The 13786-nt window shown below is 35.7% G+C and overlaps 4 protein-coding genes across 4 annotated transcripts; all 4 read right to left on the minus strand.

Moving 5' to 3' along the window:
- Window positions 1-44: 44 nt before the first annotated feature.
- LOC105648883 (Ankyrin repeat family protein) lies at window positions 45-2157 on the minus strand. The gene is made up of 2 exons (XM_012235385.4): window positions 1347-2157; window positions 45-1033 (listed from the first exon to the last, which is right to left on the minus strand). The coding sequence occupies exons 1-2, from the start codon at window positions 1923-1925 to the stop codon at window positions 242-244; spliced, it is 1371 nt and encodes a 456-aa protein (XP_012090775.2). The 5' UTR covers window positions 1926-2157; the 3' UTR covers window positions 45-241.
- Window positions 2158-2296: 139 nt separating this feature from the next.
- On the minus strand, window positions 2297-7063 carry LOC105648671 (Mitochondrial import inner membrane translocase subunit Tim17/Tim22/Tim23 family protein). Its single transcript, XM_012235135.4, has 8 exons — window positions 6348-7063; window positions 6108-6247; window positions 5919-6018; window positions 5732-5830; window positions 4353-4700; window positions 3575-3667; window positions 3288-3494; window positions 2297-2997 (listed from the first exon to the last, which is right to left on the minus strand). The coding sequence occupies exons 1-8, from the start codon at window positions 6678-6680 to the stop codon at window positions 2734-2736; spliced, it is 1584 nt and encodes a 527-aa protein (XP_012090525.1). The 5' UTR covers window positions 6681-7063; the 3' UTR covers window positions 2297-2733.
- Window positions 7064-8015: 952 nt separating this feature from the next.
- On the minus strand, window positions 8016-9424 carry LOC105648672 (hypothetical protein). Its single transcript, XM_012235136.4, has 3 exons — window positions 8796-9424; window positions 8576-8713; window positions 8016-8484 (listed from the first exon to the last, which is right to left on the minus strand). Exons 1-3 carry the CDS (start codon window positions 9148-9150, stop codon window positions 8219-8221), a joined length of 759 nt encoding a protein of 252 aa, XP_012090526.1. The 5' UTR covers window positions 9151-9424; the 3' UTR covers window positions 8016-8218.
- Window positions 9425-9660: 236 nt separating this feature from the next.
- LOC105648884 (glutamate dehydrogenase 2) lies at window positions 9661-12813 on the minus strand. Its single transcript, XM_012235137.4, has 9 exons — window positions 12482-12813; window positions 12258-12371; window positions 11708-11929; window positions 11527-11601; window positions 11291-11407; window positions 10928-11178; window positions 10655-10730; window positions 10479-10565; window positions 9661-10059 (listed from the first exon to the last, which is right to left on the minus strand). The coding sequence occupies exons 1-9, from the start codon at window positions 12587-12589 to the stop codon at window positions 9874-9876; spliced, it is 1236 nt and encodes a 411-aa protein (XP_012090527.2). The 5' UTR covers window positions 12590-12813; the 3' UTR covers window positions 9661-9873.
- Window positions 12814-13786: the final 973 nt, after the last annotated feature.

Here is a 13786-nt window from a genome sequence, read left to right on the forward strand (position 1 = left end):
GTTCCCTCTGTATGAGGGGTGATCAATGAGGAACAAAGAAAGCATTTGAGAATTTGCTTCTGAACTGGATTTTCTGCCAAGCAAACGGTTACAAAATGAATTCCTTGAAAGCAGGCACCAGAGATTTTACCACCACTAGCTGTTACAGTAATTGACACAAAATGCCCTCAAAATGCATCAACAAAGACTGATCATTTGGTCGGGCAAAAGATAGTTTTACATGTACCACAAACCACTAATTTTACCAACTAAACCTGTCAACAATAAACTTTATAACCTTTTTTGCATGCCGTCTTATAAAACTGATAAGGACTGTTGTCAGTGAAGACAAGATTGTAGTGGTCAATATGACATAGAGCTTTATTTCATCTGGTGACATGCTTATTAATGCAGTGTTGTAAGTGGAATAGATTGCAACTATGCACATTTGTAGCTCAAATTGCAAGGGGAACCTAGTTGTGAGGATGTTGATCATCAAAAGAGAGACTGATAATCCTATAGAGTTGAAAATAACGATTAGTGCAAATGCAACTCGATTAGATGTGGCCAAAATCGAATCTCCTGCATAATGTGGTTTTATGGTAATGGGTTTGTTGCTGTTATTTTGATCTGGTATAAACGTGTCTTGCCAAACACCTCCTGGAGGGTTAACTCCGACTTGGAAGGTTGCGGTTGCTACTAGAACTGCGATGACTAATAGTACACCGCGTGTCTCACTAGGAGAGTCTCGTCCCTTCTTAAACTTGAAATAATCCAGCAAGTTATTTGACTGTTGTGTGTGACAAGTCTGTGGCCTTGTAGGGTTGCTTATTGAGGTATGATCGACTGATTGAGATGAATAAATGGGAGAGTGGTTGATGTCCTTCGCTGGTATAGCTCCAGCACGCCGAAGGATTTCTGTCATTTCTGTGTCACCTGCCTCACTTGGGAAAATCAGTAGCAAATCAAGGGCAGTGAGGCCACTGTTGTTTAAGGCATTCACTTCCACAATGCCTCCATTATTAGTGCCATTAGCAAGAAGCAAATCCATCACCTGCAATGAATTTTATTTATTTTAAGTTAGTTTTTGGTCTTTCACTTAAATTCACAAATCCCAACTGTAAATATATAGTCAAATCAATCTAAAGTCTTCCTAAGATTTATTTATTTAACTTATCTTGATATATGGTGGAGATTAAAAATTTTAAATAACATATAAAACACCAAAGTCAGCTGTCTGTTTTGTCATGGTGATCGCTGATCAGAGTAGCAGGTCTGTTTTGTCACGGTGATCGCTGATCGCTGATCGCTGATCTTTCACTTAGGATTCACAGGAAAAAATGAAAAACAAAAAAATTGAAACTTGCCTGACGTTGTTTTTTCCAGGCAGCAATGTGCAGAACTGTGTTGCCTAACTCGTCCTTGGGGCTCAAAATATCTTCCCTGTTCATTTCTCTAATCCAATCCACCAATACCTTTACTGCTTGAAATTGGCTGCTTTTAACAGCCAGATGCAAAGCAGTTTCTCCTTGAACAGTTACATCTTCAACAGAATCAGGACAAGACAAGAGAATTACAGAAATTATGTCAGTCCTTCCTTTGATAGCTGCGCAATGAAGAGGAGTCTTCTCATCTTTTCCCTCTAAACGACACAGTCCCCTATCAACTTTCACCAGCTCCCTGACGATCTCAACATGCCCGTTGGCCGCAGCCATGTGCATAGGACTAAACCCATATTGGTTTATTTCTTCGGCAAATTCTGGCTTCAACCTTAAAATCTCTTTGACAAAGTCAACATGTCCAGCAGTGGAAGCAATATGAAGAGGATTTTCTGATGAGAATAATGCAATATTGTTGAGGATGAGAGGATTTTCTACAAGTAATTGGTGCAAATAATCTGTGTTTCCAGTTTGAGCTGCCCCCAGCCATCTTGTATCCATTCTCATACACTAATGGAGCTTCTTGTACAGTTATGCGAGAATGTGGTTCTTGAACAAAAGATGCAAGAATAAGTTGGTGTGGGGGAAATACTTTCTTGTAGATAGAAGGAACATGCCTCTTTTAATGGCTCCTAGACTTTTCTTCACGCCCATGGTGCAGCCAAGTGTCGTTTGCCTGCCGTCACCCTTGTGTTTATAATGCTAATTGCGAAATTACTAATGTAATTGAACTGACCAGTGGCGTTCCAGTATATGAAAATTTTAATATAGTTTTGGATTTGTACAGCTAAAGGGTATTTAGGCCAACACCTTATATTTGAATGCTATAATTTTTCAATTTCACTACTATCCATTAACATCACTGTTATAGACGAGTCTTTTGCAGGAAGAGCCAGAAATCATAAATATTTCAGATTACAAAATAAGACAAAGCATCAAAGCATGTAGAGAATAGTTAAAAGGGCAAATATTATTTACAAGCAGAAAACCTCCCAGAGCCCAGAATGGCTTAAAAGCTTCAGCCTCTCTTCCTAGTAAAACTGTTGATCTGATGGAGAATACAATCATAAGGGGAAATATAACCCTCTATCTGGATAAAATAAATCCTATTCTCTCTCAACATATTTGTATGGGTCACAAAACATTTTTCTATGGGCCATAATCTGAAGCATGAAAGATTATTGATCTCCTTGTTAAATTCTACTGTACTAAGAATAACTCATCTGCCTTCTAATAACTGATATATAATTTGAATTTAAAAGAATGGTTGGGATGAGATTCTGGCAGCAGTAGCCTAAGAGCCACGACAATACACTTACAGCCCTGGAATAGACTCAAGATTGTATTTCTGTGTTGACGAAGCTTTAGCCTCTTTGCTCTCCTGCAATTTTGGTGGATTGATAGCATCAAGAGTCTGCAAATATGTGTAGGAAGCATTTCGGTTAGATGGAGGGCTTGGATTGCTTATTCTGCTTGCCAGGAAGCGACGGATCAGACTCCTTAGGAATGGAGACATAGTGCTTGGTTCATATTCCAAGTAGTACATTATTCCTCCCATGCATGCACAAAATAGGGCAACCTGTAACATCAGAAAGCCAGTAATTCTTTTGTATGCAACTATTAGTAGAACTTGTCATTTGTGTATAGTGAGTTAGTTCAGAAACTCATGTTTCCCCACACATAAAAGTCCAAATCCTGGACCATTGACTGAGTCAGTAGCCTTCTTCTAATGATTGGTACAGGAAAGAAGCAAGCAATCACTAGAATAAAGAAAGAAACCTAGTTTTCAATTGAATACAGGTTGTCGGCAAATCTTGAGAGAATTTCAGGGAGTTTTATCCAGAGTACAATGGTAAACAAAAGAAATACCTCTGCATTCTTAACATCTGGAAGCAAGTGGCGGTTAATTAAAATATACCACAATGAATCTCCAGCTCGTGGCATAACATACAAAGCGAGTTCAGCACGTCTAGATTTTTTCTCCAGCAGTACAGAAAGGGCAGCCATTCCTCCTGCTACCCAATACACAAGCTTGTGGTCTACCATTGCAACTTTTCTATGCAGACATATCACCCCCTTGCATCATCCATGAAATACTAAGAACACATTCACCAGCTTAAAAAAGAAAATTTAAATAAAACCAAGTAAATAAGCACCTGAAAAATGCCAACAAATGCAGATAAGAATGTTGTTGAGCGAACTGCATCTCTAAAAGCAAGCCAACATGTACGAGCAGGTGCTTCCATGAACTTCAATCATATAAAAATATGCAAACAAAGATAAAATTAGTCCCAGGTGTAAGACATTACCGTCATGCTTGACTAAATAGAAACAAAAAAAAACCATTCCCCATTATCCACTAGTCAAAATAAAAAATCCATCTCAAAGGACACAAAGTATGGTTTATCACATGTTAGTATCAAAGGTTGTTGGCCATGGTATGCCTCATATAAATTGAATAACCATCTATATGAACTAAGAAGCAATACACAGAGATGCTTGTGTAACCTTTGAATACAAAACAGAGGAAGTTAATAACTTCAAGAATATTTTAACAACCAGACGGATACAATAAGAAATTCCTTTCTGAAATTAAAACAAGAGAAAAAGATGGAATCTGGGCATGGATCATTGAAGTTAAATACAATAAAAAAAACCACAAATAGTTTCGTTCATCATAGATTTAAAATTGAATTTTGCTAAAAGGTGATTATGTTTCCTCAGTTTCCTTCCCAAGACCCTGCTTAAGCACGACCACACAATTCCCTTAATGGTTCTGGTTTGGCAAAACAAATATAAAGTGTGATGTCTACATAAATGTTAGACCTTAAATGAGTGTCTTTGCACATCATTGACCTCTGATTTAGACACAATTGAAAAACAAATAAAAGGAAAGCTCAAAAGTAATGAAATTAGCTTGAGTCAAAGATTTACCTTCTGAAGGTGTAGAACAACATATGGCACAAAAGTCAAAGAGAAGTAAAGTGGAAAAGTTTTCCTGAATGTAGCTGATGCTGCATTGGCATTATGAGTTACACACGAATTTGTGTCTGGATGAATAATGTTACAAGGAATAATAGAAGGGAACTCTTCCAGCTTCACAGAATTTAGTTTCCCTCTGCTAGATAAATAAGCTGATAATGAAGCAATGTCTACTGGGCCACCTCTGCAGCTATCTCTCACAGCCTTGTATACAGGCTGTGCAACTGGCCCTGTCTTCTGAATAAAGTCGTGATATGATTTTGGCAAGCTCTCAGGACGCATTACAAAGGCATACATAACCTGGAAAAGGTTAATAAGGAAGAAATGAGAGCTACCACTCAAATATCCCGAGAAAATAATGGCAATCAGTGAAATGATAAATGGGCATGAAAGTTGATGGAGTCCAAATAAGCAAATAAGTGCAAAACTGTTGTAAGTAGCAATATTTATTTCACTTGCCAAAAACAAGAAGAAGCAAAATACGGAGTTTCTCGGGTGAGTAATAGATCTTAGCAGTGTCAATCAGGCAACATATACATCACCCAAAAATAGAAATAACTAAATACATAATTTGGCAGTTCAATTCATCCTCAGCTTTCATGTTTTTAAGGTCTGATATCAGGCTGCAAACAGCCCCAAATTTCTCATATGACATTTCACATTTAAAATAAAGATTAAATCATAGTATTTCCCCTTTTGGTTTTCAAATACTTTGAACCATACAATGTACATTTATCCAATCAAGTCAGTTCAACAAAATCCATAATTACTCAAAGCTACTAAATACTAACATGATGATACTTTTATCATACAACAAATCCCTACTTCATTTTGCAATCTTTCTCTCCTAATTCCTACCCTGACTTAGCAGAACTTTCAACCTGAACTGCAACACTCCTCACTGGTTTAGGTACATCTTTATGGAGCCATGGAATCAACAAAAATACATGTGACTTACACCCAATTACTTGTTTCAATTCAAACAAACATTACACAAAATATAACCCCCTTTTCCCTATTTGCACCTAAGCCACCTTATATTAGCACTCTAATCATGACATCCTCAATGCTATTTTGACCAGCCAGCACTCCATCCTACAAGACATGACCGGCAATGGAGCTATGTTACTAATATGCAGCTTCTTAGAAGTTTCTTAGCCAAGAACAGCAATCAGATGCAACTTTGTTTAATCACTTGCTCCCTAATTCTATTTAAGATCAATTCTTCCAATTGTCAAAAACATGAACAAATCTATAGCAGGTAAAATAACAAGTATGGCATTTAATCATAAGCATAACTTAATTCAATATATCAATGGGCTCTGATCTACCTGGGCACATGCCAAAGCAAAGAGCAAAGAATCGCCGTGCCTCCAATGGCTTCCCCAAAGGTGAAATTTGTTCTTGGATTTCGCAGAATTATATGCACACTGACAACAAGCATCAAACAATAACATAGAAAGAGAAAAAAAATAAAGCTTGAAACTTTATTAGTTCAATTCCAAAATGTAAAGGTACCTGAGCCACCCTTGCCAAAAGATAGAGAGCAAGAGTGCGCCTCCGGTTAGAATCATCTAATGCTAAAACAGACAACCCTGCAACCGAACCTGCTAAAATGCTGCTACATCATCCCCTTAAACAATGTCATAAATAAGGAATAGGATCATCTTATTATAAAGCTAAAAAGTTTGAAATATAACTACTTACGCATTAAATGGAGTCTCTTTTCTTCTCAATTTTCTCAATAAACATCTAATTGCATGATAAGACCCCGTGAATCCCCCAAATAATAAACCTACACGACATGCTTCTTCTCTCACTATTAAATCTCTCTCCGACACAAGTTGCTGCCAACAAAAAATTCACCTTTAGATTTTCAGGCGTTGGATCATTAGCAAAGTAACCAAAATTCTAGTGCAAAATCACGAAACTTCCATGAGTGAAAACCTTTAGATCAAGAAGAGATGAGTAAGACTGTCTTTTAGCCAGCTTGAAAGCCCGAAGCAAGATTCCGACACCGACTCTAACGCCGTAAGAGAGAAGGAAAGTCTGGCAAAGATTGCCGATAGCGTGTGCCACGCACGACTCGTCAGGCGCATGATCACAAGGCGGATAAGGACCATCACGAGCCACTCTACGCTGCCGGCGTTGGAGCTCCTCTATCGCCTCCCTTAACCGCTCCTCCGCCTCACGGAGGCGGCGCTCGGCATCGGAGTTATCCTGGTGGAGAAGAGGGGGAGGAGACGGTGGCGAAGGCGGAGATTTGGGGAGAGTAGGCATTTTGTTGAAGAGAAGGCAGAGAGAGAGGGAGGATCACAGAGCTGTTTAACGTCTGTGTGTTTTGGAGCAACAAACAGAAAGTATGTGGTGAAATTGACAAAAAGGAAAAGTTAAGGGGTAAGAAATGAAAAAAGAAGTAAGTTAGAGCGTCGTCTTTTTGGTGGAGGTTAGTGGAGGTTGGGATTATTTCGGCGGCGAAATTCGATTATATAAATTGTGGATTGGCTGAAGAGAGGAAGGATTTGTTTGGCTAGTTCAGTTTCCATTGTTTGGTTTTGGATTTGAAATTTGGTGCTCTGTTCTGTGATCTACATTAGCTCATCGAACACATTGTGTATTTCCCTGTCTGGTTTTTTTCTATTTTCCCCTCCTAATTTACATTTATTGCACTTTAGCCCTACTAGACAACTTGAAAAGGATAGCATATCAGAAATCACATGAAAAAGATGTTTTCTTAAATTGAATAGACAACGTAGAATGAGAATAATCCCTACCACCACTTTTACTAGGCGCTTTTAAAAAAATAATTATATTAAAATTAATATACTTCTTCATTAATTTCCCACTAAAATTAAAAATATTTAAAAAATGAAATATAATTCTTCTCATGTGAGTTATCATTCCCTTATCTCACCTCTCTGCTTTCATCTAACTACTATAATTGTCTTCTTTCTTCTTTTGATATTTTGAACGTAAATCTTATTTTCATTGAATTGTAATTTCAAACTCACGGGGCTAATATAATGTTACTGTCTTACTATATCATTTTTTATAAAAAATTTTAATATTTTTTTTAATTAATGGAATATAAAATCTTGTAATTTCACATTCCATTGTTTGGTTGACATGAATTTAAAGAACATTTTTTAAAAGAAAATAAAAATTCTTAAATCCCTTCATTATTTAAAAATTGCCCTTTATTTTGTTTATATATTTTAAATATATAAACAAACAAATGATATTATAGAATTTAAAGTACGCAGCAGCTATTTTAAACATTATTTTTTATAGTGTTCGGTAACATAGAGCTAATTAACTGTTAAAGATTAACGTAGTGTTTTGTAATAAGTTAATTCATGTAACATTTAGCTTTTAGAATTTTATGAAAAGTTATTCAAACAACTAATAACTATCAAAATAATTAATTCTGCCGAATAGACTCATATTGTAAAAATATGATTTAACGTGAAAACAAATATACGAAAATCTCCTTTTTACAAATATATAGCATGTACTTCTATTTCCTAGTTGGTTTTCTTGGAGATAAAATGTTTATTAGCTACTGTGAACATCGGAGCGCATGAAACCGAAGTATAAGCCACAGCCAGTAGAGGATTTCACATTTTTTAATGGTAAGCAATTAATTGATTTTGAGTTCTAGTTTACAAAAGAAAGAGAGATCTTTCAATTTGTCTTAACTAACAACTTCGACATCATACAAAACTGGATACGTTCCAGGTTTCAGAGTAATTCCAAGAAGCAATATAAACTTTTTCTTTGTCTTTCTGCCAAGTAATAATACATTACAACAAGAACAATTAGTTTCCATTTTTCTCAGATACACCACTGCTTGTTGCATCCTGGTCTTGCCATGAAGCCTGCCATTGCTTGTCATACAAAGTAGCTTCATCAGCTAGATTTCTCAGCCTCTGAAAATCATCGGTCCGCCTAAGGAGTATTATGCTAATAACAGTTACAAAAAGACCCGCTTTGCATATCAAGTTTCCAGTTTGGCCAACCATATCAATCCCTGTCAATGTATCGACAACGTATGACATGAAGAATCCCACCATTGCAGCTCTACCTGCATCAAAATTTATGAAAAAAAGTGCCAATTTTAAAGATCAATATGAAAGAATATGGACTGGAAATTTTTTGTTTTTAAGGCTTCAAACCATTGAGTAGCTCTGCTTCTGGTAGATATGACTTTTTGAGCCATGCCCACCAAGGTATTATAGAGCTCCTAAACAGTACTGGTTCTTCATTTGTAGATGCTTCTGGGTATAATTCAAGAAATTTTCTCCTCTTTGCTTCTGCAACACCAAAGAAACAGAGTATTGAATAGATTGAATTAGTAAAAGCAAACCATATAAGATCTAAGTGGCATTTACTTACCTGCTTCAATAAGACCATCCCAATCCATATTTCCATCCTTAACAAACATATTTAGATCCCAAGTTCCCTTCTTCCAGCGCTTATCTATAAATTTTGGAGCAGAGGATTCTGTTTTTGATTTGTCATCAGAATTCTTTGATTTTAATTCTTGAGTGTGCAAAGGAGGATTCTCCTGTTGTTTAGCTATGCTTAAGCCCTTATTTTGATCTTCAACATTTAGAGTAACAACATGGGTGACCTGCTTTGACCCCAAAGAGCGTGAAGGTTTGATTTGAGGCTGTTGTTTCTTGGTGAAATGATGTGAGCTGCAAGCGCTTTGCAATGAAGCAGAAAGGGAAATGGAAATGGAAGCCATGGATTTTCAAGGAGACTTGTTTTTCTGCTTGTTTGGTGTTTCTGTTAGTGATAATGGGAGGATAGGAGCAGAAAATATGCCCATGCCTTTGTAATAAAAAATATTATCTTTCCTCAATTTTTTTTTCCTTTTATTTTTCATGTGAGATTATGGGCTTCTCTGGAACCCGACTTTTGAATCTTTTGTTGGGTTCCAAAGATATGGCAAAATCTGAAAAAGGAAAATCCATCGATAATTGCAGCTTTGCCATTAAGGAAAGCAAAGTGCGAACTTTTTTCTTAGAGGTACAATCTGATTTAAGACTATTTGGAAGAATTTAACTAAAAACTCTAAAAAGCTTTAGAATTGAAAGAGACTCTTTTAACAACATATTATATCTTCTTTGAAATTTGAACTTTAACTAACTTGAGAAATAAATTCTTGCACTAGGAGCAAGCAAGATTTTGGGTTTACAAATTACAAGAATCACCCTGTTGGTCGAATATAAGTTCAATTTTTGTTCAAAAAGAATAAAATCTAATTTTTATAATTTTCATTTCTTTTCAAATAAAAACCACCCTATCAAATGGCACCCTTTAATCCAGAAGTAATTTTTCCAAAAAAAAAAAATAAATAAATAAGGGGAAAAAAATCAATTCAGCAGCGGGTAACAATAGCGTCCAATTTGTCTCCTTCAGTTGTCCACAGGTTATATCCGAGACTGGAGATTAACAGGACATTGATTCAAGCTTCCCATCCCCTTAACAAAGTAGCGCGTGCAACTCGGTTTACCCCAAGGGTGAAAGCTCCCATCCGAAGATTGCAGTCATATGTTTTGCACATGTTCTTGATGTTATGAAAGGCTCGAGTCATATACCTCCCAAGTTCCTTATTCACCTGTTCTTCTTCCCACATGAAACCTTGAATATTCTGCAAAATTGGAAATTTTCAGTATTCAAGGCACCATTCACTATGTCCTCTACCTTCTCAAATAAGGAACTAAGAAATAAGCAATGTCCAAAATTGAGTAATAAATTGTCCAGGAAGTTGATCAACATATTCGTTCTGTATATATATATATATATATATATATATATATGGGAACATATTCATCCTTTTTAGGTATAAAAATAAAGCAAAACAATTCAGAATATTTATGTGGCACTCCACCGGAAGTCGTATGTTTGGGGAATCAGGCAATTGGCTTCATTTTTCTACCATCTAATAACATTCTAGGCCTCCAAGTGGAGTTTCAGATGATCAGTGTATATAGGCTCTTCAAACTTTGATAATATAATATCAAGAAGAAAATATATTTTTTAATCCATCTTAGTTTTTCAATATGTTACCTGAACCCACTCAAAGTAGCTGACAGTCACACCTCCAGCATTTGCATATATATCAGGGAGTATTACAACTCCTTTCTTGGATAGAATCTGCAATATCAAAATCTCATAAATAAGAACCATAAAAATCTTTCTCCACCTTTCTGTAGTAAACAGCAAAAGCAGAGGTGTAAAGTTACCTCATCTGCTTCTGGGTCAGTTGGATGGTTTGCTGCCTCTACTATGAACTTGGCCTTTACATCTGAAGCATTATCCCTTCAAAGGGACAAATAGGCAAAATTAGCTGAGGTTCATGTGATTGTTAGTAAAAGAAATAAAATTGGAAGAACTACAATAAAGTTCCAAGAACATAACAGGAATGCTAGCAGTAGCAATTAGAAATTGAAAAAGACATGCAATACTTTGATAGGAAACTGAAAAGCATAGAACAGGTTGCTTGTTAAAATGCTAACCTATTTAAGACTCCACCTAAAGCACAAGGGATGAGCACATCACATTCATGTACCAGCAGTTCATTAGGATCCATGGAGTCTCCACCGTGAAAATTTGTCAAACCACCAGTGGATTCTTTATGCCTGAGCAATTCTGGTATATCAAGTCCATTCAGGTTCTTGACTGCACCGGTGATGTCATTCACTGCTATAATCTTCCCACCTCTCTCATGTATGAGCCTTGTTACCCAAGACCCCACATTCCCAAAACCCTGAAAATTAAAAGGGTTAAATTAGCAATATTTTAATGAAATAACAATCACATAAAAGAATGTAATTTAAATGATAACCAAATTCAGAAATGAAATTTTTTTTCGAGATTACCTGAACCACAAATGTCAAACCCTTAATGGATTTCCCATATTCAGCAAGCAAAGCTTCAGTAGCATAAACAACTCCACGACCAGTTGCTGCCTCTCTACCCAGTGATCCACCGAGATCCTAGTAACAAATATGGATAAGAGATAGATGAGGAGATAAGCATTATTTATTCTGCTTTAAGATGACAGTTTCAAATTTAACACACAAACACTTGGAAAATAACAGTCTTTAACACTTACTATAGGCTTTCCTGTCACAACAGCTGGTGAGTGACCATGAAACTTTGAGTATTCGTCCAATATCCACGCCATTGTCTGTTTACATATTTTATCATCTAATTATGACTAAATTAATTAAATTCGAGAAAGTGAACATATGAACAAATATACTATTAAAAGAAATCAGTGCAGATGAAAATACCTGTGAATTAGTGCCCATATCTGGTGCTGGAACATCAGTATGAGTACCAATGAGATCATGGATCTTCTGAGTAAAGACACGGGTAAGTCGTTCTAGCTCACTTAAACTCAACTCCCTCGGGCTGCATCCAATCCCTCCTTTCGCTCCACCATATGGTATGTCTGCCACAGCAGTCTTCCATGTCATCAGTTGAGCCAATGCATTGACTTCATCAGGATCAACCTTCCAGGGGGAAACAAAAGGAAATATGTACTTCAAAATCAATTCTAAATCATAACATTATGAAATAATCTGAGAGGACTTGGAGAAACAGTTTCAAGTGAAATCGCTCTTCATAATTTGGAAAAGGAAAGGGGACAGGAAATCATAATTTGGTAAATTCTAAATCTGAAAACCAACAAGATGGATCACCGATGGAAATATAGGAGGTGGAAAAATAAATTAAACAATTAACATGAAGCATCCCAATACACGTTAATTGGTAAAGTCTCAAACACGAAAACAGCAAACTAATTTTGAATACAAAGCAGAAAATATTGCGATCAAACACCTCAGGATGGTATCTGATGCCTCCCTTCATGGGCCCACGAGCATTATCGTGTTGCACTCTGAATCCGATGTATGACACCAAAGTTCCATCGTCCTTAGGAATGGTGCATTCCACCTGATCAAGCCACCCACAGCATAATCAAAAACAGAATCCTTCTGTGCAAAATCCACAAATAATTACAAATGAAAGACTCAGTTGTTTTGCTAATTTTCTAATTTGTATACCTTGATCTCTCTAAATGGGATCAAAAGACTTCTTTCGACTTTAGAGTCCAACCCAAGAATCCGTGCGGCGTTTCGAAAATTTCGGTTTGTAGCTGCAAGAGCGTTCATAGCTGCTGCCTACAGAATCTTGAAAACAATAGAATCCAGAAAAACAAAATACAACGCCACTGCTGAAATGGATTAGCAACCGGATAAAGAAAAAGCAAATATGAATTAGAAACGGGAATTGGCAGACCGATAATATAAAGGGAAGGTAGTGAATGAGCACGTATATCACTGGTCCATTGGGGTGTGAACTCTCTGGATAATCGTGATTTTAAAGAGAGGAAAGAAAGGGAGAGACTGAAAGAGAGAGAGAGAGTCGTTTAGTGGAAAAAAAAAAAAAAAACTTCAATTTACAATAATATCCCTGTCATTAAACCTTTCTAATTTGCTTTTGCTTAGTTTGGTATTTCAAATAATGACCAAAAAAGTAAATAATTAAATTTATTGTTTTATTTTTCACTTTGAGGTGTTACGTGGCAGCACAAATATTAAGGTTAATTTAGTTGACAAGTTTGATTTTTTTTTTTTTTTTGAAAACATGACAAAGTTTGATTATTCTTTATTTTGCTGTCCATAATCAATTTATTTTTTATTTACCTATACTTAAAAAAAAAAGAAAATTAAATAGATACAAGGACATGTTTATTTTATTGTTCCTTTATCCTGGTTATTTGGGTATAGTTGAAATTGAATATTGGATGAGGTGTTATCCATAATTGACTAAATTATTAATTGAAAAGCTAATTATGTGCCACGTACTGTGCAAAATATATAATTGTATTATATTATTTTTAAAAATTCAAACAATTAATAAATTTAATACTTGTGTTTTTATCATTACATTCTAAAATGTTAAAAGGCATAAATTTTAGTTATTTATATATAATAATTGAATTTAATAATTAATAGCTCTATAATAAATTTAGTATATTAATAAAAAAAACTTTTTGGTTTATTTTTTTTCAATTTCAAAACAAATGATACGTAATGTGTAAAGGATAATGATGCGTAACGTGCAAAAGAGGACAATCCAAATTTTAGACGGAGAAGGGCAGAAATTCAGGACGTGAAAAATCTATTCGTATATAACTGAGTCCAGGATTTTTGGGGAAATCTGGACCGTTGACCATGATCCATTTATTTTCATATTAGGAAATCAAGTGCTTTACGTTACTCATCTGAGTCACCAATCACATATCCACATAGGAAGTAGTTGGTTAGTTTTTAACAACTTTTTGGCTCAATAGAAAACTTAAGTTT

This window comes from Jatropha curcas, chromosome 10 (genome assembly GCF_041381405.1).
Source record: "Jatropha curcas cultivar XTBG-Jc1 chromosome 10, XTBG_Jcur_1.0, whole genome shotgun sequence".
NCBI classification, from domain to species: domain Eukaryota; kingdom Viridiplantae; phylum Streptophyta; class Magnoliopsida; order Malpighiales; family Euphorbiaceae; genus Jatropha; species Jatropha curcas.

Bases quoted from the DNA above. Each gene is read 5' to 3' on its own strand.
- LOC105648883 (XM_012235385.4), bottom strand. From the start codon at position 1,925: ATGAGAATGGATACAAGATGGCTGGGGGCAGCTCAAACTGGAAACACA. The intron at 1,034-1,346 runs GCAAGTTTCAAT...AATTCATTGCAG, and splicing joins CCTGGAAAAAACAACGTCAG to GTGATGGATTTGCTTCTTGC.
- LOC105648884 (XM_012235137.4), bottom strand. From the start codon at position 12,589: ATGAACGCTCTTGCAGCTACAAACCGAAATTTTCGAAACGCCGCACGG. The intron at 11,408-11,526 runs GTAAGTGTTAAA...ATTTGTTACTAG, and splicing joins TTGTGACAGGAAAGCCTATA to GATCTCGGTGGATCACTGGG. The intron at 10,566-10,654 runs GTAACTTTACAC...TTGATATTGCAG, and splicing joins CTGACCCAGAAGCAGATGAG to ATTCTATCCAAGAAAGGAGT.
- LOC105648672 (XM_012235136.4), bottom strand. From the start codon at position 9,150: ATGGCTTCCATTTCCATTTCCCTTTCTGCTTCATTGCAAAGCGCTTGC. The intron at 8,714-8,795 runs GTAAGTAAATGC...TTGGTGTTGCAG, and splicing joins GGATGGTCTTATTGAAGCAG to AAGCAAAGAGGAGAAAATTT. The intron at 8,485-8,575 runs GTTTGAAGCCTT...ATTTTGATGCAG, and splicing joins AGAAGCAGAGCTACTCAATG to GTAGAGCTGCAATGGTGGGA.
- LOC105648671 (XM_012235135.4), bottom strand. From the start codon at position 6,680: ATGCCTACTCTCCCCAAATCTCCGCCTTCGCCACCGTCTCCTCCCCCT. The intron at 5,831-5,918 runs GTACCTTTACAT...GCTTGTTGTCAG, and splicing joins TTTTGGCAAGGGTGGCTCAG to TGTGCATATAATTCTGCGAA. The intron at 2,998-3,287 runs GTATTTCTTTTG...CTGATGTTACAG, and splicing joins CAGATGTTAAGAATGCAGAG to GTTGCCCTATTTTGTGCATG.